The sequence below is a fragment of the Gracilinanus agilis genome, chromosome 2, assembly GCF_016433145.1.
Source record: "Gracilinanus agilis isolate LMUSP501 chromosome 2, AgileGrace, whole genome shotgun sequence".
Lineage (NCBI taxonomy): Eukaryota > Metazoa > Chordata > Mammalia > Didelphimorphia > Didelphidae > Gracilinanus > Gracilinanus agilis.
Window position 1 is genome coordinate 239,724,954 of NC_058131.1, and position 25,286 is coordinate 239,750,239.

General features: G+C 44.7%; 2 protein-coding genes across 2 annotated transcripts in view; one reads left to right on the forward strand and one right to left on the reverse strand.

The window, feature by feature from the left end:
* Positions 1–1,042: 1,042 nt before the first annotated feature.
* On the forward strand, positions 1,043–9,279 carry KCNS1 (potassium voltage-gated channel modifier subfamily S member 1). Its single transcript, XM_044661072.1, has 2 exons — positions 1,043–2,008; positions 8,821–9,279. The coding sequence occupies exons 1-2, from the start codon at positions 1,043–1,045 to the stop codon at positions 9,277–9,279; spliced, it is 1,425 nt and encodes a 474-aa protein (XP_044517007.1).
* Positions 9,280–19,790: 10,511 nt separating this feature from the next.
* The window catches only part of STK4 (serine/threonine kinase 4), a 105,290-nt gene continuing 99,794 nt past the window's right edge, over positions 19,791–25,286 (reverse strand). Inside the window, exon 10 of the mRNA XM_044663796.1 lies at positions 19,791–20,193. Coding sequence (XP_044519731.1) covers positions 20,035–20,193 — 159 coding nt within the window. The 3' untranslated portion in view covers positions 19,791–20,034. The remainder of the gene's footprint in view (positions 20,194–25,286) is intronic.

The following is a 25,286-nucleotide window of genomic DNA, read 5'->3' on the forward strand; positions in this document are numbered from 1 at the left end:
CAACCTAAGGAAGAGACTGAAACAGCCCTAGCCAGAGCGCACAAGGAGGCGCCGGGCATCCCATCTCCCTTTAGCAAAGTCGGGGTGCCCTCACCTCGCGGGGAGCACACAAATATAAAGGGGGAGATCAGGAATCTGTGTAAGCAGCCTGGAACCAGCCAAAGGCGAGGAGACTGCACGCCGCTCTGGGGAAGTTCCCAATGTCAAGGGCGAGGCAGTGAGGCGCGTGCTCCGGTTTGGACAGCGGTAAGGGGCGCCGGCTCCCGCAACCGGGCAGCACTTAGGGGGGCGGCCTGCCCCAGGCTAAGCCGTCTAGTCCCATGGGGTTCAGGGGTGCAAGGGAGATCCGGGCTAAGGTCTTGGGGCCACATATCGCTTGTGCGGCAATAGAAAATCCCCGACGGTACAGGTGGAGCGCCTGGAAGGGGGAGGTGGCCAGAGCTGCAGTGGGAAGTTTGAATGGCTGGGATTTCAGTTCCTTTCGCCTCGGGAACTCCACATGTAGCTCAGATTCCTGGAGAAAGTCACTGAGATTTCTAGGGTGAGGGGAGAGGGATGGACACCCAACCTTCCTGACCTCTTTCATCTCGGGTGCCCTGCTTTCCCTCCAGTGTCCAACTGGGCGAAAAGCGTTAATTTGGAATTAACGGACCTCGGTTCGAATCCCGGCTTTGACACTAGCCGCATAACCTCAGGGAACTCTTGAGTCTATTTTCCTATCTGCAAAACTTTGAAAGAGTGGAACTAGACCTTGGAGGTCTTGCTTAGTACTAGATCCTGTGATCCCACGCTAGGATTACAGAAGCGGGACCACCTTTTCTTAACCGAGAAGCTGGGTCCTTTCCCAAACAACAGGGTGGAAAGCTCTGTGTGTGTGTGTGTGTGTGTGTGTGTGTGTGTGTGTGTGTGTGTGTGGAGAAAAGCCCCTCGGGTATAAGAATAGGCGGGAGCCTAGCTCCATCCCCGAAGGCCTCCTTCCCCCAACGTAGAGTTTGCTCTTTTCTATCTCCAGGCGCAAGGTGCAGGTCGCTCGGGGGCCACCATGGTCAGCGAATCTCCCAGCGGCCGCTGGAGGCCAGGGCTCCCGGGGGAAGCGCTCAACGTGAATGTGGGCGGCGTGCGGCGCCGGCTGAGCCCGCGGGCGCTGGCGCAGTTCCCCGACACGCGGCTGGGCCGCCTGCAGGCCGCGGCATCGGAGGAGCAGGCTCGTCAGCTCTGCGACGACTACGACCCTAGCAAGCGCGAGTTCTACTTTGACCGGCACCCGGGCTTCTTCCTGTGTCTGCTCCACTTCTACCGCACCGGGCGGCTGCACGTGCTGGAGGAGCTGTGTGTCTTCGCCTTTGGCCAGGAGGCCGAGTACTGGGGGCTGGGCGACTGCTTCCTGGCCGCCTGCTGCAGTGGACGCTACCACGAGCGGCGGCTCGAGCGCCACCGGCGTAGCTGGGACGAGGAGAGCGACGTGAGCAGCGTGGACACGTCGCCCGACGAGATCTCTGACTTCAACCAAGACCTGCAGCGTTACCGGGCTGTGCGCTGCGGCCAGCTGCGGAAGCGCCTCTGGCTGACCATGGAGAACCCGGGCTACTCTCTGCCCAGCAAGCTCTTCAGCTGCGTCTCTATCGGCGTGGTGCTCGTCTCCATCGCGGCCATGTGCATCCATAGCCTGCCCGAGTACCAGGATCACGATGACGACGTGACCGTGGCCCACCCGCTCCTGTTGCGCCTCGAATACTTCTGCATTGCCTGGTTTAGCTTCGAGGTGGCCTCCCGCCTGTTGCTGGCCCCCAGTCTGCCGCGCTTCTTCCGGCATCCGCTCAACCTCATCGACATCGTTTCTGTTCTGCCTTTCTACCTCACACTGCTTGTGAGTGCCATGCTGGGCCGGTCCTCGAAGCTGGGCAGCCTGAGCAAGGTGGTGCAGGTCTTCCGGCTCATGAGAATCTTCCGGGTACTCAAACTGGCCCGCCACTCTACAGGGCTGCGCTCTCTGGGGGCCACGCTCAAGGTAATTGTAATGATATTCTTAGGGAGAGGCCACCAGGTGTGCTGAATAGACCCAGACTTGAAGTCAGGACAACTGAGGTTGAACCCTCCAGCCCTGACACTAGCTGTGTAATCCAAGGCAAAGTATTTGACCTCTGAGCCCGACGTCTCACTTTTTAAGTCCTGTCTGTCAAGTTAAAATAAAGGAGTTGCATCAGGTTCGGGTACTCTCCCGGGCACACCTAACGCAGATAATTTTTGATGTGTTGACATGATAGGATTCAGCCCTGGAAGGAACCTTAGGAATTTAATTGTTGAATTTGTTCCTACTGTATGCAAGGCATTGTGCCAAGAAGAGGTCCTAAGCCTGTGATTTCTTTGAGATAGGGAACTCCCAGATGAGGAAAGTCCCTTCACAATGTAGGTGAGTTACCACTGTAATTTACAGTCTTAGGGAGTTGCTTGAAACACTGGAAGGTTACTATTGACTTGCAAGAGCCACACAGCTGAAGTAGGACTTGAACCCAGGGCTCCTAGGCTGATGATGTAGCCACTAGGTCAGGAGATAAAAATTACAAAGAGGTCCTACCTTCCAAGAGCTTCCATTTTCCGGGCTATATAAAAGGGCAATTAAATAGAAGAGAATACATGAAAGAGAAAATACTGACAATTAAGGCCCACCGTTATTGGAAATGGCATCTGAGCCTTGAATGAGCCTGTAAGGATCATGGTGTCTCAGTAGACCTGGGAAAGAGTGTTCTGTCTGGACAAGGTAACTTGAGATGCCAGTGGGCACATCCAAGTGGAGATGGCCAGCAGGAAGTTGGTGATGTAAGGCTATAGAGGGATAAGCCCTGAATTTACAGTTGGAAATATGGATTTGAGAGTCGTCTGCTTAATAAAGACAATGAAATGGTTTGAGATCACAGACTTGAAAGAAGAAAAGAGAGCCTAGACAAAGGCTTAGGAAATACCCATGGTTAGTAGGTAGGAAATAGATCATGATCCTAACAAGAAAGAGCAGTCAGAGCAAAGAATGAGGGGAGAGTATTCTGGAAGAGGGGACGGGGCAGGGAGACGGTGGGATGGGGTAGGTGGTTGGGAAGAAGCTGCTTATTAGTCTGGAAGGCTAAACACTGAGAAAAATCTACCACATTGAAGAATTAAGAGCTCTCTGGTAGCCTTGAAGAGAGCAGTTTCATTTGATCTGGGAGATGGGGTCAGAATGCAGATGGTAGGCATTTAGACAAGTGAGTGAGAGGTAAAGGAGTTGGGGTAGTGGACAGAGGTGCTTTTTCTAGGATTTTGATTCTATTTGAGAGGTGGTCGTGGCATGATGGATAGAGAGCCAACCTTGTAGCCAAAACCTCTGTTCAAGTCCCACGTCTGACATATACTAGTTGTGGAACAGCGATTCAGAGTCAATTGATCTTTCAAATGCAATTTGCCAAGACAAAGTTTCAGAGAAGTTGCTTAGCTGTACTGGTAAAGTAAGTTTCCTTTTCTAGGAATTCCTTATGTCATTGAAATCAGAGGTTCCATCTCTAATCCTTGGGATTTTTAGGAAGAGTAAAACATAGCTTGAGGAGATGGCATGGTCAAGTGAAAATTTTTTTAAAGAAAAGGGAAAACTGGACATATTTTCAAGCAGCAGGGAAGGAAGGGAATAGGGAAAGGAGCAAGCATTGTTTAAACATCTGCTATATGGCAAGCACTTTGAAAGGAAAGGTTGAAAATGAGAAAAAGGATAAAAGAAAGGAAAAAACTTCTAGAGCAGATGGGAGCGATTGGTATAAAAGGCCTAAATAGAGGAGTTTGCGTTGGCAAGGAGAAGGGTGACTTCTTTGTTGAAGACTAGAAGAAAGGAAAAAAGAACAGGAGTATGGAGGGCTTTCAAAGCATGCTGTTGGAGAAAAGGGAGAGCTCAAGACTGGTACTCATGACCTTTTATTTTCTCAGTAAAGGAGGAGGTGCGATCCTTTATTCAGAGGGTTAGAGGTAGTGTGAAATTTGGATCAAACACTGGAGAATGTGCGATTGTCAATGGGGGTGGGGACTGTGGGGAAGGATTGCCGTGCAGCAGTGAAGCCCCAGTTGCTGTTTGGTAACAAAAGTCTGTAGTGGACCAGGCAGGGAGGTTTTGTGACTTTCTGCATTCATGTTTAGCAGAAAAGGCAAGGATTATGGGTAACCTAGGGCAGAGTTTCAGTAAGGCATGAGCAGTGTGAATTACCAAGGATAGAGAATAGTATATAGTTGGATTTGTTAGTTAAAGATGAGCTTGTTAATTAAAATTAAAATTAATTTTTCTCTATGAGAGCAGAGCAAAAGTGATGGCCTGGGAGAGTAGGTGAGGGAATGGCATGGAGAGAAAGAAGAAAAGGCTTAGGAGGAGTCAGACAAAGGGTAAGCTGGAAAGATGAGGTTACTAAAGAATTTCAGAGTTCAAGATGGCTAAGGAAACCCCCTTGTGAGTGAGAGTGAGAGGAATGGTGTGACCATTTTTATTGTGTGAATGAGAGGGAATGGAGGACTTGGGAACTGAGGAAATTGAGAAACTGAGTGGCCAGGATGTTTGAGGAACATGATAGCATGTTTTCAAGTCTCAAGGATGAGGACAAGAGTTGGGGTGAAGAAGAAAACTTTGAACCAAGTATTGAGCTCCTTGAAAAAGGAAGGAGAGTTACCAGGATACAGTTGGATGACTAAAACAGGATTTGGAACTTATGCTATAGACTTTTGGAGTGAACCTCAAAAGAGGAGAGATTGCTGTGTGATGGCAACAGAGAGAGAGGGTCTGGAAGGGCCAGTAAGAGCAAGGAATACTAATCGATAACATTTATGTAGCTCTTACTGTGTGCCAAGGCACTGTGTTAAATGTCTATAATTATTATCTCCTTTGAGCTTTGCAACAATCCTATGAGGTACGTGCTGTTATTATCCTTATTTTATAAGTGGAGAAACTGAGGCAAGTAAAGGTTAAGGGACTTATCTAGGATTATAACAGCTAAATTTCTGAGGTCAAATTCCAGCTCAGATCTTTCTGACTCCATTGCCCCAGTCAGCTACCAGGAATATTCCCACTCCTCTTCCCTCATTTCATTGTGAGAACATGAGAGAAGGTATATTCAATTCTGGAGAGTGGCCAGGGAGGCAGTGTCTTTGGGGGGAAGGTCAAGTTTCTATGATTACAAGGTAGATGGTGTATGAGAGAAAGAGACTGAAGATGAAAGGAAGTCTAACAAAAGGACAGGGGATCTAAAGAGCAAAATAGAAGGCAGAGGATAGAGCAAAAGAGGAGAACTCAGGATGGACAGGGCTAAGATAGATGGGGATGAAAGAGCAGTGGTAAATATGGAAACTGGATTTTCACTTCTGCAGAAAAACAATTCTGATTCACAGGAACTAGGAAAGGAAGAGATAAAAGTTTTGCTAAGCTATACAAAAAGTACCAGTTGACCAGGGCTCCCACCCTCAAGGAGTCCTGTGAAGATGGAGACTGGACCATTTTGTATACCACCAGGAAGAAGGGATATTATGTTAGGGCTTCTAGTATGCCTGGGGGATCAGGTCCCCAAGGGCCTGGCTGTATTAACTTTTAGCCCACCCTCCCTATTTTATAGTGAAGGGCAAAATACATCCAGAAATGGAGAATGACTGGTTCAGCATAACTCAGCTGGTAATCAGCAGCATTGGGACCCTTACCCAATATCCTCTAATGATAAACCTATTGTTCTTCCTTCACACTACACAGAGCTGCAATGAGAGTACACACGTTTCTCTAGGTTTTGAGGTCGGCAAAGTATTTCCTTCGCAAAAGCCCTCTAAGGGGCTTCCCCTTATAATCCCCAGATAAGGAAACTAAAGTCACAAAGCTGAAGTAACGTCCCCATGTTGTCACTGATTCATTTCAGTTGTGTCCGACTCTTCGTGACCCCATTCGTGACCCAGTAAAGATACTGGAGTGGTTTGCCCTTTCCTTCTCCAACTCATTTTACAGATGAGAAAACTGAGGCAAATAGGGATCAAGCGACTTGCCCAGGTTACCACAGCTAGAAAGTTGAGGCCATATTTAAACTCAGGTCTTCTTGATAGACCCAGTGCCTTGTCCACTCACTTTACCACCTAGCTGCCTCTGAGAACCCAAAGCCTGTGACTCTATATCTGCCCAATTTCTACTATAACGTCTTGACTCAGTTTCCCCATAAAAGGATGGAGATCTGAGATCTAGGATTCTTCTCATCTTTGGCATTCTTCTCAATAAGTATTTATTAAACATTAGGGGGAGAGCCAGATCCTGAGAATAACAATGAGAAAGTGAAATGGACCCCACCTGCAAGAAGCTTACATTTTATGTTGTTTAGTTGTTTCAGTCCAGTCTGACTCCCTAGGACCCCATTTGGGGTTTTCTTGGTGGAGATACTGGAGAAGTTTGTCATTTCCTTCTCCAACTCATTTTACAGATGAGTAAACTGAGGCGAACAAGGTAAAGTGACTTGCCCAGATTCACACAGCTAGGAAGTGTCTGAGAATGGATGTGAACTCAGGTCTTCCTGACTCCAGGCCTGGCACTCTATCCACTTTGCCACCTAGCTGCCCTTATATTCTATTGGAAGGATAAACATGGTACATAAATAATAAATACAAAGTAATTTGGGCAAGGATAGAGCACTAAAGAGAATGTCTCTGGGAACTTCCCAGAAGAATTCTTACAGGAGGTGGTCCCTTAAAATCGACTTTAAAGGAAGATAAGGATGCTGAGAGGTAGAGGTGTATCCTGGGAACGGGAGCCAGCCTGTGGGAAGGCATGCAGATGAGAGATGGGGTGTTAAGTTTCAGGGTTGCTTATTGTGCCTAATGAGAAGAGATAGTCCTACATGATTGGCTTCAGAGTGGTGGTGAAGAAGGGGCCTTGTAAACCTGCAAACTGTTATTAGATCATCAGAGTGTTCTTGACAGTAGTTATCCTTCTTGAGGACCCCCCCAAGTGTCCCGATCTCCCATATATCTCAGCAGGTGATCTTCCTAACCTTGATTCCCTTTGGGGTCTTTCAGTCTTCTGGGCACTCACTGGACGTTCTGTGTGGGCCTAGGGCCTGCTGTTATTAACTCCATCCCTCCTCTTCACAGAGGTCAGATCTGTAGGAACTCTGAGGGGAGAAAGGTGAGACAGAGAGAGGATGGAGACAGGCTTTCTTCCTATCCCCAAATCCCATCCTCCCACACACCTACATCTATACATACAAGAGCAGAAGACAGAAGGAAGGCCAGAGGAATCACCAACAAACAGGGCACTTGGGAAGCTTCAGGCTGAAGTGATTGTATTCTTGAAAAGAAAAGCAAGCTCTCCCCAATGGAAATACACAGTTTGGGGTAAAGCCCTCTCTGGTTCTGCAGTGCATAGGGAAATGTTTGCTTTATGTACTGTTTGTTAAGTTCAGAATAAAACCAAATGAAATGAATAACAAAATGAAGGAATTAAACGAGATAACTTCTAAGGCTCCAAAATAGAAACCTTTGGCGCTCCATGAAGCCAAAGCTGGTCCCCTGAACCTGAGAGTGATCTCTTCTTACTCCCATGGCCCTTTATCTAACTTCTGCCCCCTTGGCCCTAATCGTATTTATTTGTAGTTTATTCTCTTTGTCAGACTGTAAACTCCTAGAAGGCAGGAATAACTGTTCTTTTTCATCTATTTCCTTAGCAACTATCACTTGTACACAGTACTTAAGAAGTATTTGGTAAACTCAGTTGGGAGTATAAAAGGATTCTTTATTTCTTCTACTAGAGAGAATGTTTAAAAGTCAAAGCCTTGGGGGCAGCTGGGTGGCTTGAGAGCCAGGCCTGGAGATGGGAGGTCCTGGGTTCAAATTTGATCTCAGACACTTCCCAGCTATGTGACCCTGAGCAAGTCACTTAACCCCCATTGCCTAACCCTTACTGCAGTATTGATTCTAAGACAGAAGGTAAGGGTTTAAAAAATAAAATAAAATAAAAGTCAAAGCCTCATGAAAGTGCTTTAACAAATATAGATCACACAGAACATTTCAAAAAGCCCATTGCATTCATTATGCTTCCTGTGGAAAGCAAGGGCAACTTTTTGGGCCCATAAATAGATATTCCATTTTCACTTCAGACCTGCCTGGGTAAACTCAATTTGGGAGGAAAAAGAAGTTGATCTACTTCCAAAGAAACTGAGGCTCACAGATTAGGTGAATTTGCTCGAAACCTAATAGCTGTCCGGTGCCAGAGCTGAGACTGGTCTCTGGGCCGGAGAGGGGGGCCCTGAGAGCAAGAAAGATCTGTGGGGGATGGTGGAAGTGCTCGCCAGAGGTCCCACCTCGGCTTCTCAGCCCCCGGGCCCTCCCTCTGCAGGATCTGCTTCCTGCAAGGCAGAGGGCCAGGGCAGGCAGACGCTTGTGGCTCCAAAGAGGAGAGAAGGGTATCGATTGAGGAGTCAGCCCTTAGTCACAGGTGTCAATTACTTCCTCCAAGGCAGAAGAGGGGCCAGTCTAGACCTCGGGGAGCCTAAATGAACCCCCGGAAAGACTTTTGTCCTCATTTCCTCTTTGGGAAAGGAGGTGGGGACCAGGGAAGGATCTGAGGACAGGAGGTAAGAATCCTTAGAACACACATTGCTGAAGGAGCTAGAAGAAAACATAAGCTGTTATCAGCAAACACTTCTTATTTTAAAGATTCTGTCACGGAGGCCGAGACAGAAGGTGATGGAGGCAAGGGTACCCGCCCCGCTGGAGGCTCGGCTCGGAGCTCTGGACAAGAGCAGGGGGTAGGGAGAGAGGATTCCCAGGGCTCAGTACCTCTCTTTTCTCTTCCAGCACAGCTACCGGGAGGTGGGCATCCTGCTGCTGTACCTGGCCGTGGGAGTGTCCGTTTTCTCTGGCGTGGCCTACACCGCTGAGAGGGAGGAAGGTGAAGGCTTTGACACGATCCCAGCCTGCTGGTGGTGGGGCACTGTGAGCATGACGACTGTGGGCTACGGGGACGTGGTGCCTGTGACTGTGGCAGGCAAGCTGGCCGCCTCAGGCTGCATCCTGGGTGGCATCCTCGTGGTGGCCCTGCCTATCACCATCATCTTCAACAAATTCTCCCACTTCTACCGGCGCCAGAAGGCCCTGGAGGCAGCCGTGCGGAACAGTGACCAGCGGGAGCCCAGCCTTTCCGTGGATGCCTCCAGCACTGAAGAGGGGGCATCTCAGGCTTCCAATGAGACATCTCGGGAGGGGAGCTTCCCGGAGCCCAAGTCCCAAGCCCCAGAAGCGGCCCCTACGTCATAGATGACAGATCCTGAGATTGAGAATTAGAAGGAACCTTGGAGACCATTTAGTCTCCCTTCTTCGTTTACAGATGAGGAGACTGAGGCCCAGGGGAGGTTAAATGATTTACCCTGGCAAATAGCAGGGCCAGGACTTGAATCCCAGGTCTTCTGATTAGTTTCATAGTTCTTTCCACTTTTGCCAGCTACCTTCTCAAGTCTACTAAAATCAGGGCCCCGGCACATAGATGTGTCTTTTCTACCCTCCAGCTGCCCACACTCACCTGGCTAGAAGTGACCAAAACTGAGAGTATGAAGACATCCCTTCCTGAGTGGTCCTGGAGCCCTGAGGGGAGAAGGGATCGTATCCTTTATCTCCTAAGGGATGTTTGTGGGTAAAGTGCCAGGCCTAGAATCAGAGGACGGGCCGGGATCCCAACTCGATGGTACCAAGGTGGGATGAACGCCCACTTTCCTTCTAAAAGTCCACAGAGGCCTCCAACTGCTTTTCAGAGTAGCTGCCATCACGGCATCCATAAAGGACAGGCAGGCATAGAGGAGATGTTTTGTGGGCTGAGTCCTAGAATGGAAATACCCACTAGAACTGGGTAGAGTGTGGAAAGGTGATCATTTCTGTGTTTGAAAGCATCAGGTTTCATGGGACCATCATGGGACAGGCCAAGAATATTCAGATGGTGAATGGCCTCCTGTTAAGTACATATTGAAGGAACTGGTGATTTTTGACCTGGAAAAGAGGATTATGTGATACCTGACTTCAGGTGTTTGCAGGGCTCTCATTTGGAAAAGGAGTTAGACTTGTTCTCTTTGGTCCTAGAGAGCTGAACCAGGAACAGTTGGTGGCATTTGTAAATGTTTGAAGGAAGAACTTTCTAACTGTTAGAAGCAGAATGGGTTGCTTTTGGCATCTTCCTCTTTGGAGGGCTTCAAGAGTAGGTAGAGGAGCTACTTGGTCAAGTGATAATGGGGATTCCTTTTTGGGTTTGGTCTTAGGTATGACTTCCGAGGCCCTCCCACCTCCAAAAATCCTGCCCTTCTTTAAGTCTGTGTTGCCTGGGCACATCCATGGGAATCCACACACCTGTGGGCCCCATAGAGGCAGGATTGGATCTAGGCTTTTCATTTCTAGCTTGGGTTCTGTTCTGGATAGAACAACTTTTCCCTTACTCCCCAGGTGTCCTCAGTGACTGAACCAACACTCCTACCTTTTGGTTTTCATTTTGTTTATTTTTTACCAGTTATATATAATGACAAATTTCCACCTAAGTTTTCCAAAGTTATAGCATCCAAATTGTCTCCCTCTCTTCTTCCCTCCTCCCTCCTGGAGCTGGCAAGCAATTCATTCTGGGTTATTATCATGCAAAACATTCCTCCTGCACCTTGGATGGAGCTGTGTCAGCCCTTCCAGATTCAAACTCTGTGTGTCTTACTGGCCTCCTCTTGGCCAAGCTTCACATTAGTACACATCCATCATTGCCCACTCACATACTCACTTACTAGGTCCGCCTCGAGCTCCTCGTCAAGGCTCCTTTATTCCCAGGAAGCTCCTGGATGCCCTCTTCTGAGACAGCACTGGAGGGCCCTGCCCACTTGAAGTTTCACAGCAGGAAACCCCTGTGGCATATAATGAGCTTGATGAAATGGAAAGGGCATTGGATTTAAAGCAAGAGGGCATGAGGCACGACTCCTGATTTCATTATGTACCGCTTGGGTTACCTTGGTAACTTACCTTCCTTTTCTGTGCCTCAGGACAGGGTTGGATTAGGTGGTGTCTAAAGTCCATTCAACCTCTGGCACGTTCTAGGGTCTCTTTCAGCTTTGGGTTCCTATGACCCCATCCATAGATGACTTTAGGGACACCCTGACGTTGGCCCTTTTTGAGCCAACGATAGAGTGGGGTCAGAGACAGCCCAGGGCTCTTCAGCCAGGCTTTCCTCATGCCTTTGCCTCTGCCCTTTTACAGGCAACTAAGAGCTAGGCACCATCTGCAGCGGCCTCTTAAGTCTGAGTGAAGCTCTTTGTGCCTAGCCCCCAAGAGTCCCAGAGACATTGTGTGCGTGAAGAAGGAGCCCAGGCCTGGGAAGTGGCAGAGCAGGGCTGATATTAGTTGTGTCCTCCCTCAGCTTTGGTTTCCTTATTTGCTTGGCCTCCCCACAGAACTTTTCAGAGCATCAAATAAGGTGATCATAATCTGCTAAAGCCTCAGGCCTCCAATCCCCTCCTTCTACTTGTCCTTGGCCAAAGTCAATCTCATCTCTGGGTTTCCCTTTCCTTGTACATCTCCATTCCCGCATATATACTTGGTCTCATTTCTTTGCTCTCCTCCACCCAAACCCCAGTCCAGCGTGTCACTCCCTATTACCATTAGCATAAGAAATGGGATGACTAACAACAGAACTGTAGTCCATATCAGCAGAATGAACCTCGATTGTTAAATTGCCCACCATTCCCATGGATCCCCTCTTCAAAATCTCCAACAAGTGGTCTTCCATTTTCTTCATGAATTATCTCAAGTGAGATTGCATTATTGTAAGATAGTTTTCACTTGTTAGAAAGTAATTCCTTCCATTATTTTGAAATCTCTCCTCCCTCTAAGTTCCCTCCACTATTCTTTGTTCTCTTCTCTGGGATTAAACAGATATCTTCTCATGACAACCCTCCAGGTACTTGGAAGATAGAGACACGTCTCTGTCTTGTACCTTCAGACTAAATAGTTCCAGTTCCTTTCAGCAATCCTGTAGGCACGGATGTCCAGTCCTTTCACGGTCTGGTATCCCCCCTCTGGATATACACCAGATCCTCTCTCTCTCTTTTTTAAACCCTTACCATCTGTCTTAGAATGAATACTGGGTATTGAATCCAAGGCAGAAGAGAGGTAAGGGTTAGGCAAACTGGGTTAAGTGACTTGCCCAGGGTCACACAGCTAGGAAGTATCTGAGGCCAGATTTGAACCTAAGGCCTCCTGTCTCTGGGCCTGGAATGCACCATATTCTTAATGTCTTGTCAAAAGTATGGCACCTAGAATTGGACACAGTTTTCCATGTATCTGACCTGGGAAAAGGGCAGTGAGTGAATTAGTACTATTTTATAAAATGTGAACATGGTCTTCCTTGAAACCATGCTCTCTTATCTATTGAAGAGTTAGGGGCTGCTGGGAAAGCCCTTCTGTTTTGTCTTCCCAAAGCCATCAGTCCCTCTATGACTTGCAAATTCACATGGCTTTATCGAGCCTTTGGAGTGGCGTTCTCCAAGAAGGAGACTAGTTCAAGTCCTTTCAGCCACAGGCTTGGTGGCATGTTCCAGGGGGTGCAGAGCCAGAGCTGGAGGACCTGTTAACAGGGCTTCTTCACCTTCTCTGCCATGGACCCCTGTGGCAGTCTGGGGAGACCTCCTGACCCCTTCTTGGAATAATGTTTTTAAATGTACAAAATACATAGGATTACCAAGGAAACCAGTGGCACCGAAATAGAAGTCATCAAAATAGTATAAAAAATGGTGCATGGACCGAGGTTAAGAACTCCTGTTTTAAAGGCTCATTTCTGGATTGATGGATCACAAGGGAGGCCCAAGAAGGGCTTTAATGGGGTTGGGCAGTGAATCAGTCAATAAACATTTCAAAACCTATTATGCACCAGGCATAGCAATAATAAAAACTAACATTTATATAGTGCTTACTAGGTGCTATGCACTGTGCTAAGCATTTTACAATTATTATCTCATTCGATCCTGACAATCACCCTGGGAGGCAGGGGCTATTATCATCGCCATTTTATAGATTAGGAAACTGGGTCAAACAGAAGTCACAGTTACTAAGTGTCTCAGGCTGGATTCGAACTTAGGGCAAGAATGACTCTCGGCTCATCGTGCCATCCACGGTGCTACCCTGGCTGCACCTAGGGTGGCTCCTGGAGACCCTTGTTTGAGTCCTGACCCTGCTGGCAATTTGTTACGGACTTGTTCCTTCTCAGTTTCCCTATTTGTGAAGGTAGAGATAACAGCAGTACTTGCACTCACGTTTTCAAAAATGACTTTTTATTAATGTTTTACCTCCCCCATATTTCCCTCGAGCCCCTTATCCCTTTCCAAAAGCACTCTTCCTCAGAAGCAAGAATTCGAACCAGAACAAAACAGCTCAGCCAAGGGTAGCTCGGTGGCACGGTGGAGAGAGTGCCATGCCTGGAGTCAGGGGGACTTGGGTTCAAATCTGTGAGTTGGGCAAGTCACTTAACCCCATTTGCCTAGCCCTTGCCTTTCTGTCTTAGGACAGTTATTAGAACAGAAATGGTTTCAAAAAACAAAACCGAAACAGTTGAGCAAAATAATCAAGTCACTGAAATTGTGCCAGAATACGCCACATGCACTGCGCTCTACTCAGCTTTGCAAAGAAGGGGGAGGTGCCTTCGGGGCAGCCAGGCGGCCCGGTAGAGTGCCAGACCTGCACCAGACTTGCAACCGGACAGATTCACCTTCCTGAGTCCAAATCTAGCCTTGTCTACTTCCCAGCTGTGTGACCCTGGCCAAGCCACCCAACCTCGCTTGCCTTATTTTCCTCATCTGTCAAATGAGCCGGAGAAGGAAATGGCCAACCTCTCCAGTATCTCTGCCAAGGAAACCCCAAATGGGATCATGGAGGACTGGACATGACTGAAATGACTCCACATCATAAAATATATCTATGGGTAACTAGGGGTTCAGTAGGCAGTGCTGTGCCTGGAAGACTCCTTCCTGAATTCTAATCTGGCCTCAGATACTGACCCTGGGCAAGTCACTTAACCTTGACTCCCTCAGTCTCCTCATCTGTAAAATGAGCTGGAGAAGGAAATGGTGAGGCCCTCTGGTATTCCCCCTCAAGAAAACCCCAAAAGGAGTCATGAAGTGTTGGACATGAATGAAAAAAAATGACCAAGGGAGATCCCTTCTCAGATCTTCCTTCGTAGGATTCCCACTCCTCTGGTTGCAGAAGTATTTACAAAATACTTTCTTCATAACAGCACTAACCTAAGTAAGAAAAATATTATTCCCATTTTTACAGAAAAGGAAACTGAGGCTTAGCAGGAAGAAATGATTTGCCCCTATTCACCTGGCTGGTGTTGGAGCCTAGATAGAAAATCAGATCTCCAAACCAACTGTTTAGAGCTCTTCCAATGCACCTTCCTCAGTTGTGAGCATTGAATGCAGTCATTCTCTACAGTATTTTTATTACTAATAGATGATGGCTGGCTGGCTGGCTGGATCTGGGACGAGTGTTCTTTGGACCCTGTGCTCACGAGCCTCCCGGGCCAAGCCTGGGTGCCAGGTCAAGCAGAGACCCAAGAACCTGAAGGGCGGGCTCCTCACAGTATTCAGAGGAGCTAGTTTGCTCTGGGGCACAGGCACTCTCACTCTTAGTAACAAAATCTAAAGATGGAAAATTCTAGTTTGAGTTGCTGAAAGGAAGAGATCCCCGTCTTCCCCCAGATCACCGAGCGGTGCAGCCTTCCAGGCCTGGCAGTGGAAGCAAACCCTTTCTGCGAAGACCTGAATCAATTAAAAGCATTATACAAATGAAGATTCCGAGCCCAGGGAGTCTTTTGTCTCTATGGCTGGGTCTCACAGCCCAGCTCATGGGAAAGGGTTTGGAGTGGGTTGAGAGCACAGCTTCAGTCTTCCCCTTTGCTCATGGATCCCTAGTCTTTCCCTCTGCCTATCAAATTCCTACTTCTCTTTAAGGCCCAACTCCACAAAATCTCCCCTCCACAGTCTTCCCAGACCTCACTTTTGACCTCAACTTACCCCTCATGCATTTAGCACACGAGATATACATGTGTGTATTAGTTGTGTCTTATCTGCACTTCCCACTGGAATATGAACTCTGTGAGGCCAGTGATCGCCATCAAACAGAGCCTCATTTGTCCCTTATAGGTCCACAATAAATGTTCAATTGAATGGTTTTTTTAAATGGAATTTCACTGTATGTGCAGCTGCTTCCCCGCTGGTGGATGTTCTGCCAGGTGTCTTTCCACATCTTGGGGTCGTTGGGCCCTTGGACCACCACCTCAGTTTGCTTTGAGACAGTTTCCTTCCTGGGGTGCTGGCAAGGATCCTCAGTAGTGCTATATCAAATAAGATCTTTGCAAAGCACTCAATACAGTGCCTGGCACATAGTAGGTGCTTCATAATTTTTTTTTTTAAACCCTTACCTTCATAGAATCAATGCTATGCTTTGGTTCCAAGGCAGAAGAGTGATAAGCGCTAGGCAATGGGGTTTAAGTGACTTGCCCAGGGTCACACAGCTGGGGAGTGTCTGAGGTCACATTTGAACCCAGGACTTCCCATCTCTAGGCCTGGCTCTCAATCCACTGAGCCAAGTCAACCCTTTCATAAAAGTTTATTCTCTTTCCTTTCCCCTCCCTTCCTCCCCCGCTCCGATACCTTTACCTTCCCTTCCCAGATGCCTTCTAAATAAATCCCAGCTTTCCAGGGCAGAGAATGCCCTCCCCCATTGAGCTTCTGCAGCAAGCAGATTTATTAATGAGCCAAGGAACAATGATACTTATTTGCCTGGGATGGGACCAAAAGATTTAGAGTTGGGAGAGAGGCCTGAGAGAGTAGGATCATAGGATTTAGAGCCTGAAGGGACTTGGGAGTCCATCGAGTCCAATTGCTTCATTTTACAGATGAGAGAACAGAGAGCCAGGGAGGTTGTAACGTACCCCCACAGGTCTAACTAGACACCTCTTGTCTCCATCTTCATTGTACAGCTAGTCAGGGACAGAAATGGCATCTGAGGCTAGATTGAGGCCCTCTTGGGACACACTCCAATGCTTTTTTTTACCATGCTCTGCTGCACTTATAATCATGGAATCCAGAACTAGAGAACAGGTACCAAGAGTTGTGAAAGATACCCCACTTTCCTTAAATAAATCACTTTCTTGAATTGCCTACCCTCTCCAGGAGAGGGAAGGGAAGGGAGGGAGACAATTTGGATCTTTTAATTTTGGAAAACATATATTGAAAATTGTTACTACGTCTAGTTGGGAAAATATTTTAAAAATGTTTTTTAAAATCATAATCCTGGTAGTGCTGGTTCAATGGTTGAGGTCAAATTGCAACCACTTTATGCAAATGGCTTGGCTGATCTCTCCATTTCTGAGGGCATCAGCTCCGTGGACAAAACCTATGATCACAGAATCAAAGATTTAGGTAGAAAGGACTTAGAGGCCATCAAGTCCAACTCCCTCATTTTAGAGATGTAGACAATGAGGCAAGAGGCACAAAAAATTGGCCTAGTCCTACAATTAGGAAGTATCTGAGATGGGATTTGAACACCAGTTTTCTGACTTCAGGTTCAGAGTTCCATCCACCTTTCCATGCTGCCTCTCTGACATAGGAGAGAAAAGAAAAAAAGGGTTGGAGGCAGCAGCATTAAACCATCCAAAAAGTTCTCCTAGGCTGTATATTAACTTGAAAAAACCACATATCAATTATTATTAACATTTCCCAATTATATTTTTTAAAAACTCTTACCTTCCATATTAAATCAATACTGTGTGTTTGTTCCAAGGCAGAAGAATGGTAAGGGTTAGGCAATAGGGGTTAAGTGTGACTTGTCCAGGGTCACCTAGATAGTAATTGTGATTTGAACTCAGGACCTCCTGCCTCTAGGTCCAGCTCTCAATCCACTGAGCCACCTAGCTGTCTCCTCCCAGTTAAATTTTTAACTGTTTTGGGCAACACTCCGGAGTATAGTGGACCTCACATTGGGTGCTTCTGATGCAGGACACTCTTGTCTTTGGCCTGAGGGCTTTCATCTTTCACTAATTTCTAAGCTTCCCCCAAACCCTGACACTTAGACCCAGAGTTATTCTGACCTTGGTCCCTGAGCATGGCATTTATGCATAAATAAAATGAAATCATCCTATCTAGTCCTAAACTCTTGAGTCTTTAGCTTCAGGCCTGTGATATTCTTTGGTCCTGGAAGTACCACGCTGCTGCATCTAGTTCCCTTGGGGTATTCTCTGCCCACTTCCCCATTGATCTTGAGTTGGTTTGAGGGTTGTGTTGCACTAGTATTTTGAGGAATGGAAATGTCATGAATGGAGATACTTCCTCTGACAGGCCACTGAGTCCAACTGTCCAAAGATAAGCCCCCTTTAGGCTTTAGATGACAGTTTCAGAGGGTTGCTGTGGCTGAAAAATTCACTCCTCAGATAACCTGCTGATAAACTTAGCAGGTCTTTGACCAAGAGGCTCACAGGTTATCAAAGGGACCACACACAAAGCCTCTGAGCTTGGGAGGACATTTCAGAGTTTGTGCTGCCCTGGCACAGCATGGAGAAGGGAGTAGCCACCCCCATGTTGCCACAAAGTGGTGCAAATCCCACCTTCTCAGGATGCCTTTGCCATTTCTTTGAAACTTCCCCCCACTTTTAAGGTCTGGATCTTTTAGATGTGTAGTTATTTGCATTTCTGCATTAGACTGTGAGCTCCTTCAGTTCAGGGACAGGGTTTTTTCAGTTCTTGGAATGCCTGGTGCTTAGCACAATGCCTGATGCCTAGTATTCACTTAATAAAGCTCTGCATACTGACATCAGTGGAAAGTCTAGTCCTGTGTTAATGAACCTCTAGCACATGTGCTGGGTGTGTGTGTGTGTGTGTGTGTGTGTGTGTGTGTGCGCGCACACGCGTGCTCCCTTCCCTCTCTCCACGCATGCCTAAGGATATTTCTCATATGACCCACCCAATAGGAGTGCTTCCTCCCTCCCCTGTCTGGGGGGTGGGGGGTGGGGGGAGAGATGGCTCACATGCACTGTGAGCATTGCAATTTGGGGACTTGGTCTTTAAAAGGTACACCATGACTGGTCTAGCCACATTCTTACCTAAGTTACAAAATTCCATACTGTGTGCCTGAGGGAAATAAAGGTAAACACAAACATTTAGTAGCTCAAAACTGGAATTCAGCGTCACTCTAGAAGTGACCATTCGCTATGAGGAAACTTAGAGGGGAAGACGTCTGTCGTTTTCAGAACAATTTATTAGAACAAATAAGGCCAGTGTTGGATAAAGAAGAACAATCCAAATAGCAAAGAATCATCTTAGATTGCAAAGATCCCCCTAACTGCTTCACACATATACAGATAAGGGACCCGGGCCTATTATGTACAACCAGATATGACAACAGCACATTGCAAGACAGAACTTAGATTGGTGTCAGAGTCCTCTGGTAAAAAAAAGTTAAAGCTACTTCTTGGGCTTGCATATCACACCTGGGGTGTGAGCTTTCCCTTCCTGCTTGGCTGCAGGGAAGGAAACAGGCAGGAGAGTTTCTCCCCCCTAAAAAGACAACTGAACATGGAACCCAAAGACAAATGAATGTGATCTGAGAGTGTGCCACTTGAAACAGAGGCTGTGGTCAATGATCTTGTAGCTAAAGAGCTAAACGTGTGGATTCAGAAACATAGAATGTCACAACTGGAAGGAACCTTAAGCTCTGGTCCAACCACCTCATTTTACAGATGAGGAAACTGAGGCTCAGAAGTGACTTATTTAAAATCACAATCAAGTTCTGAAAGCTGGGAAGAGCCCCCAGTCCAGTGCTTTTTCTTCTATATCATGCTGACTCTGCAGACAATGAATTTCCTTTTTTGTGGGGGTGGGGGTGGAGGAAGTGGGTGGTGGCAGAAGGATATGTGAGAGGGAGAGGAGACAGGAAGATGGAGAAGCCTGATTACCAATTATGGATGATGCAGAGGGGGGCATGGGACATTAGGACTAGCTGCCTGAAGAACAAAGAATGCCAGAGCTGAAGATGACCTCAGCTGTCATCTGTCTCTAACCTGTTGTTGTAAAGCAAGGATATGTAGGCTCAGAGAGGGTCAATAACTTGCCCCAAGCACAAAGCCAAGATAGGCAGCTGAGTTTTCTAACTAGGGCTTTTTCTGTTTAGCCACTGGAGTATACAGGGTATCTGGGGAGAAGAATCAGACAGAAGAGGAGCTGGTGGGTGACAAACTTTAAAATGATCTGCAATGAAGGTGCCGTGAGGCAGGCTTCTTCCTGGAGTTCAAATAGTAAACCCAGATTTACTATTTATTAACAGACAGTGATAAGCATTAAGCAAGTGCCAGGCTCAAATCACCCTAACATGATTAGGCTGCAACTTAATTTTATAAGGCCCCATCAAAGAACAGGCTGGTCTCCCCAGAATTCTGTTCTTTTTCTCAGTGGCCTTCCAGTGACCCTTGTTAACCCACTCTACAGTACCGTAGTCATAAGAGGGTACAGTTGAACTGTTTTCAAGCTATACCCGTACCAAGAGTACAGTAGTTAAATGCCACAAGAAATGTGGACATAATTATAATTTACACATTTAAAAATGTTACTAGCAAGAACTACTAAAAGCTATATGGAAAAAAAACAAAAACAAAATAAAGACATACATAAAACACTCCCAACTCTTGTTGGCCTAGGGATTTCCCTATTCCTTGAGTTAAAAACCGTAAGTTTAAAAATGCTAATGTGGACCCCTAGAAATAAGATCTCTTATTATTTTAAATACATAGGATATCAATATGGAGCCTTGACTGTGAAAAAAGACCTTCGTGCTCGTTTGCATTCCTGAAGTTCACAAAGGTGCTTATGAGTACATGAAAGGGCAGAACCATTTGCCCCTCTATTTTGCTCTCAACATGGAGCAACCTGCAGGGCTTGTGGGAAGCTAGAAACAGAGCGTCCTTGAGATGTGAACCACACCCAGCCCTGCCATCATGCTGGGACTCGCTCAGAAGTTTTGCTGTCGCCGTTTCTTGGCCTCAATAGCATCCAGAATTGGCTGTCGCTTCGACTGGTACTTCTGCCGTATCTCTTCAATCTCCTGTTCCATCATAGGGTCGAGTGCAGACAGCCTCTTCTGAAGGTCCTCTACACTCCAGCTCTTGAGCTAGGGGAGAAAAGGAATGAAGAGTCATATCAAATGACATCTGGAAGGGAGTGAAAGAGTTCATCTCATGCAAAACTCTCTTTTTAGAGAGAGAGAGAGAGAGAGAGAGAGAGAGAGAGAGAGAGAGAGAGAGAGAGAGAGAGAGAGAGAGAGAGGAAGAAATAACTTGCATATGGTCACGTGGATAATAAGCATGGGCCCTGGAGTTTAAACCTAGATCTTCTGACTTCAAATACATGTACTGCATTTTCCACTTCATCACACTGCTAGACTCAAAACCCACTGGATAAGTAGAGGTATTATAGACCTCTAGGCTTTTATATACATTTCTGATTTATGATCTAGGTGTGGGAAAAATAAAGAGCTCATGTGATTAAAGAATGACCTGGTCTAGAGATTCTACTACTGAGCAGATACCCCAAGGACATCAGTGACAAAATGAAGGTTTTACAATATTAAAAATATTCAGAGAAGCACTTGTTATAGTAGCAAAGAACTGGAAACTAAGTAGATACCTAATGACTGCCAAATCTGCTAAAAATTATACTAAATGAATATTAAAAACAATAGTTATAAGAAATTATGAATATGAAGCCCTCAAAGAAGCATCAGATGATTTCTATAAACGGATACAGAAGGAAGTTTAAAGAAACAGGAAAATAATATACATGATGATTACAAAAATGTAAGCATAAAGAAAAAACTAAACACTGATTTTGATGACCAAGAAGCTTGACTTCAGGGAATATGCATCACCTTCCCTTCTTTGAGAACATGAAGGACTGTGGGTATAGAATAAGGCTTACACTGCTAGACTGAAGTTGATATGTATTTTGTTTGGTTATGCTGAAATGCCATTTTTCTTTTAAATTAAAAAACATTTTTACAAGGGATAGCTTATTGAAGAGGAAGGGAAGGAATATTACTGAAAACATATGTGACATAAAGACGCAAGATATGACAAAGAATAAAATGAAAGGAAAGATGGAAAATTAATTTTTAATTTATCTTTTTATTTTTTCCCCATGGTTACATGATTCATTTTCTCTCCTTTCCCTTTCCCTTCTCCCCTCCCAGAGCTAACAAGCAATTCTACTGGGTTATACATGTGTTATCACTTGATACTCATTTCTATATTATTCATTTTTGTTATAGAGTAATCTTTTAAAACCAAAACCCTAAATCATATACCCATATAAACAAGTGGTAAATCATATGCTTTTTTTGCATTCTTTCTCATTAGTCCTTTGGGCTGGTCCTGGATCATTGCACTGCTATTAGTAGCAAAATTAATTACATTTGATCATCCCACAATTTTTCAGTTTCTGTGTGCAATGTCCTCCTGGTTCTGCTCATTTTATTCTTTCCAATTCATATAGAAATCATCATTCCTTATAGCACAACAGTATTCCATCACTATCATATATCATAATTTGTTCAGCCATTCCCCAATCAAGGGACAACCCCTAATTTTCCAATTTTTTGCCCCCAAAAAGAGTGTGGCTATGAATATATTTGTACAATCGTTTTTTATCATCTCTTTGGGGTGCAAATCTAGTAGTGGTACTGCTAGATCAAAGGGCATGCATTCTTTTAAAGTCCTTTGGGCATAATTCCAAATATGCAAAATTAATTTAAAATTAATTAAAAAGAATTTAAGATCAAGCAAGAGGCAGAGAATATTACAAGATGTAAAATAAATAATTTTGACTATATTAAATTAAAAATGTTTTGTACAAACAAAACGAATGTGACCAAAATTAGAAGGGAAGCAACAGGGGAAAAATTTTATAACAAATTTCCCTGACAAAGGTCTAATTTCTCAAATATACAAAAAAACTAAATCAAATTTATAAGAAATCAAATCACTCCCCAATTGACAAATGGTCACCGGACATGAATAGGCAGTTTTCAGATGAAGAAATCAAAACCATCAATAATCATATGAAAAAATGTGCTAAATCCCTCCTGATTAGAGAAACCCAAATCAAAATCTAGCAGAGTGGCCAATATGACAGTAAAGGAAAATAATAGATGTTGGAGGGGATGTGGCAAAATTGGGACACTAATGCATTGCTGGTAGAATTGTGAATTGATCCAACCATTCTGGAAGGCAATTTGGATTATACCCAAAGGGCTTTAAAAGATGGCCTGCCCTTTGATCCAGCCTTACCACTACTAGGTTTGTATCCCAAAGAAATTTTAAAAAAAATGGGAAAGGATCTATTTGTACAAAAATCTTTATAGCTACACTTTTTGTGGTGGCAAAAAGTTGCAAAATGAGGGGATGTCCCTTGATTGGGGAATGGCTGAACAAATTGTGGTATACGAAGGTGAGAGAAACAATGAATTGACGGATTTCTATAAGAACTGGAAAGACCTACATGACCTGATGTGGAGTGAAATAAGTAGAACCAGGAGAACATTATACACAGTAACTGAAATACTGTGGGGCAATCAAATGTAATTGACTTTGCTACTAGTAGCAATGCAATGATCCAGGACAATTCCAAGGGACTTATGAGAAAATGCTATCCACGTCTAGAGAAAGAACTGTGGGAGCAGAAATCCAGAAGAAAACATGATTTATCACTTGTTATATATGGGTGTGTGATTTGGGATTTTGGTTTTAAAAGATTACTCTATCACAAAAATGAATAAGAAGGAAATAGCTTTTGAATGGTTATATATGTATATATAACCTAGTAGAATTGTTTGTCAACTCTTGGAGAGGGGAGGAAAGAAGGGAAGGAGAAAAAATGAATCATACAACCATGGAAAAAAATGTCAAATAAAATTAAAAATTTTTTAAATTAAATTAAATTTTAAAAAACCTGATCCTCCCTGCTATCATGGAGCTAACATTCTAGCAGAGGGATATAACATAGATGTAAATAACTCTAATAATAATAACATAATGTAATACTAATGTAAACAACTAAAATAAAATGACATGGTAAATGAATAAGGAGGTAGAAAGACTATGTGAGCTCTAAAGGAGGAAGGAGAATTATAGGGAGGTTTCCTGGTGGAGGTGGTATTTGAGTGGGACTTTAAAGATTGGGAAGGGCATTCTATAGATGTGTGGTGGGGTGAAGGATTTGTATTCTAGGTATAGGATACTGAGAATGTGAACAAGGGCAGAGCACAGAGATAGAAATGCCCAGGGTATACATTTCAAGTAGTCCACTTTTGCTAGATCCTGAATTAATTGAGAAAGTAGTATGAGATAAGGCTGGAAAGGGATGATGGAGACAGATTATAAAATGCCATGGTAGAGAATCTGAGTAATTTATAAGCAAAAGGAATTTATTGAAAGATTTTTTTCTTTTTTCCCCCCCTTTTTAAAAAAACCCTTAACTTCTGTGTATTGGCTCCTAGGTGGAAGAGTGGTAAGGGTGCACAATGGGGGTCAAGTGACTTGCCCAGGGTCACACAGCTGGGCAGTTTCTGAAGCCGGACTTGAACCTAGGACCTCCCGTCTCTAGGCCTGACTCAATCCACTGAGCTACCCAGCTGCCCTATTGAAAGATTTTGAACAAAGGACTGGCATAAACAAATCCATGCATAAAAGAAGTTTGGCAGAGCACGTGAAGGATACAAAGGTAAGAAGAAAGGATAAATACTGAACCCAAGTCCCCTGACTCCATGCTCTTCTAGCATACTATAATGACCCTTCAGTGAATTAGATAGGAAAGAGAATGAAGGTAGGTGGTAATGCTGAGGCAGATGGTAATGACAGACTTATTAAGGCAGCAAGTTCATCAGACTATGGCACAGGAAAGGAAGAGCCATTTACCTATCTTTACCCATTGACAGGAAATAATGGTACAGCACATTAATTCAGAATTAAGTAAAAACAACAAGGAGAAGTAATTCATGTAAGATGGGCTTGGTCAAGTCATATTTTATTTCAGGATCTTCTAATTTGATCGTTGGTGAGTATTGTGGAGGCAGGTATCCTGTTAATTTACTGAACAGTAGCTAAAATTATCAAAAGGGACACATCTCCTTCCATATTCCCTTTGTATACTCACTGGACCTTTGCCTTTGCCAATTAACCAGCAAGCTCATTCTGCTTCCTGGGCTCTACTGGACTTCCTTCACAGCAACAAGTTGTCCCCTACAGTCCCATAAGGTGAGAGATAAGGAATGCCCACAAATCATAGAACTGGAAAGGATTTTGGAGCTCCAAACTAATCCTCAGCAAGTGACTTTTCCTTTATGAATGTTTCCTCTTTTACAAAATGAGGTTGGATTAGAGAATCTCTAAGGGTCCTTCCAGCACTATATTCTTAAGAATCTATGATTTTACAAAATGGGAAACTTAAGGTCACAAGAGATATGGTATGTTCCTAAGGGTCATAGAGTTAGTAAGAGGCAAAGATGGAACCTGAACTCAAAACTCAGTCTGGACTTTTAGTCTAATGATCTTTGCCTTATACTATGTTGTCTCTCATCTAAATAGGCCACTTAATTTATATTATTTCTTCCCAGAGAGCTGAAAAATAAAGGTAAAAGGGGAACAGAGCTGATGTTCTTTGAACATTATTTGGTAAACCATTTTTCCGGCTCAACAAATGTTTCTTATATTAAAGAGCCCCTAATTCCTTTCTAAGCTCCAGCAATGACACAATGTTCTTTTTCAATTCTTAAATTACAGTAGAAATTTATTCCCCAAGCATTCAGAAGACAACCAAGATTAATTCTGTCATATATCAATTCGTAGCCTCCAAAGACATTAGTTTGGTTAAAGTGCAGAATTAAAAGTGAAGACAATGAATTAATTAAAATCATAAATATAAGCCTGATCTCTCGAGACTGAAAAAACAAATGAGTTATCATCAGCATACCTCATCCTTGTGTGGTGTTTACTCCATTTTGTGAGTGAGGCAGTGTGAAATAATGACAAGTTACTTTATGGGGAGACCTGGGGTCTAGTCCTGGCTTTGATATTAGCTAGCTGTACTAAGCTACTCTTCCCTCTCAGAGTTTCCTATAAAACAAGGGACTGCATTAGATGATGTCAAGTCTAATGGCCTATGTTCTAGTATATCCTTTCTAGAATTCACATTTTATGGACTATGGTCCTT

What these genes read in the sequence shown, in the direction of transcription:
- KCNS1 (XM_044661072.1), top strand. Translation starts at nt 1,043, where the DNA reads ATGGTCAGCGAATCTCCCAGCGGCCGCTGGAGGCCAGGGCTCCCGGGG. An exon ending in CTCTGGGGGCCACGCTCAAG is followed by an intron (nt 2,009 to 8,820) that starts GTAATTGTAATG and finishes TTTCTCTTCCAG; the next exon opens with CACAGCTACCGGGAGGTGGG.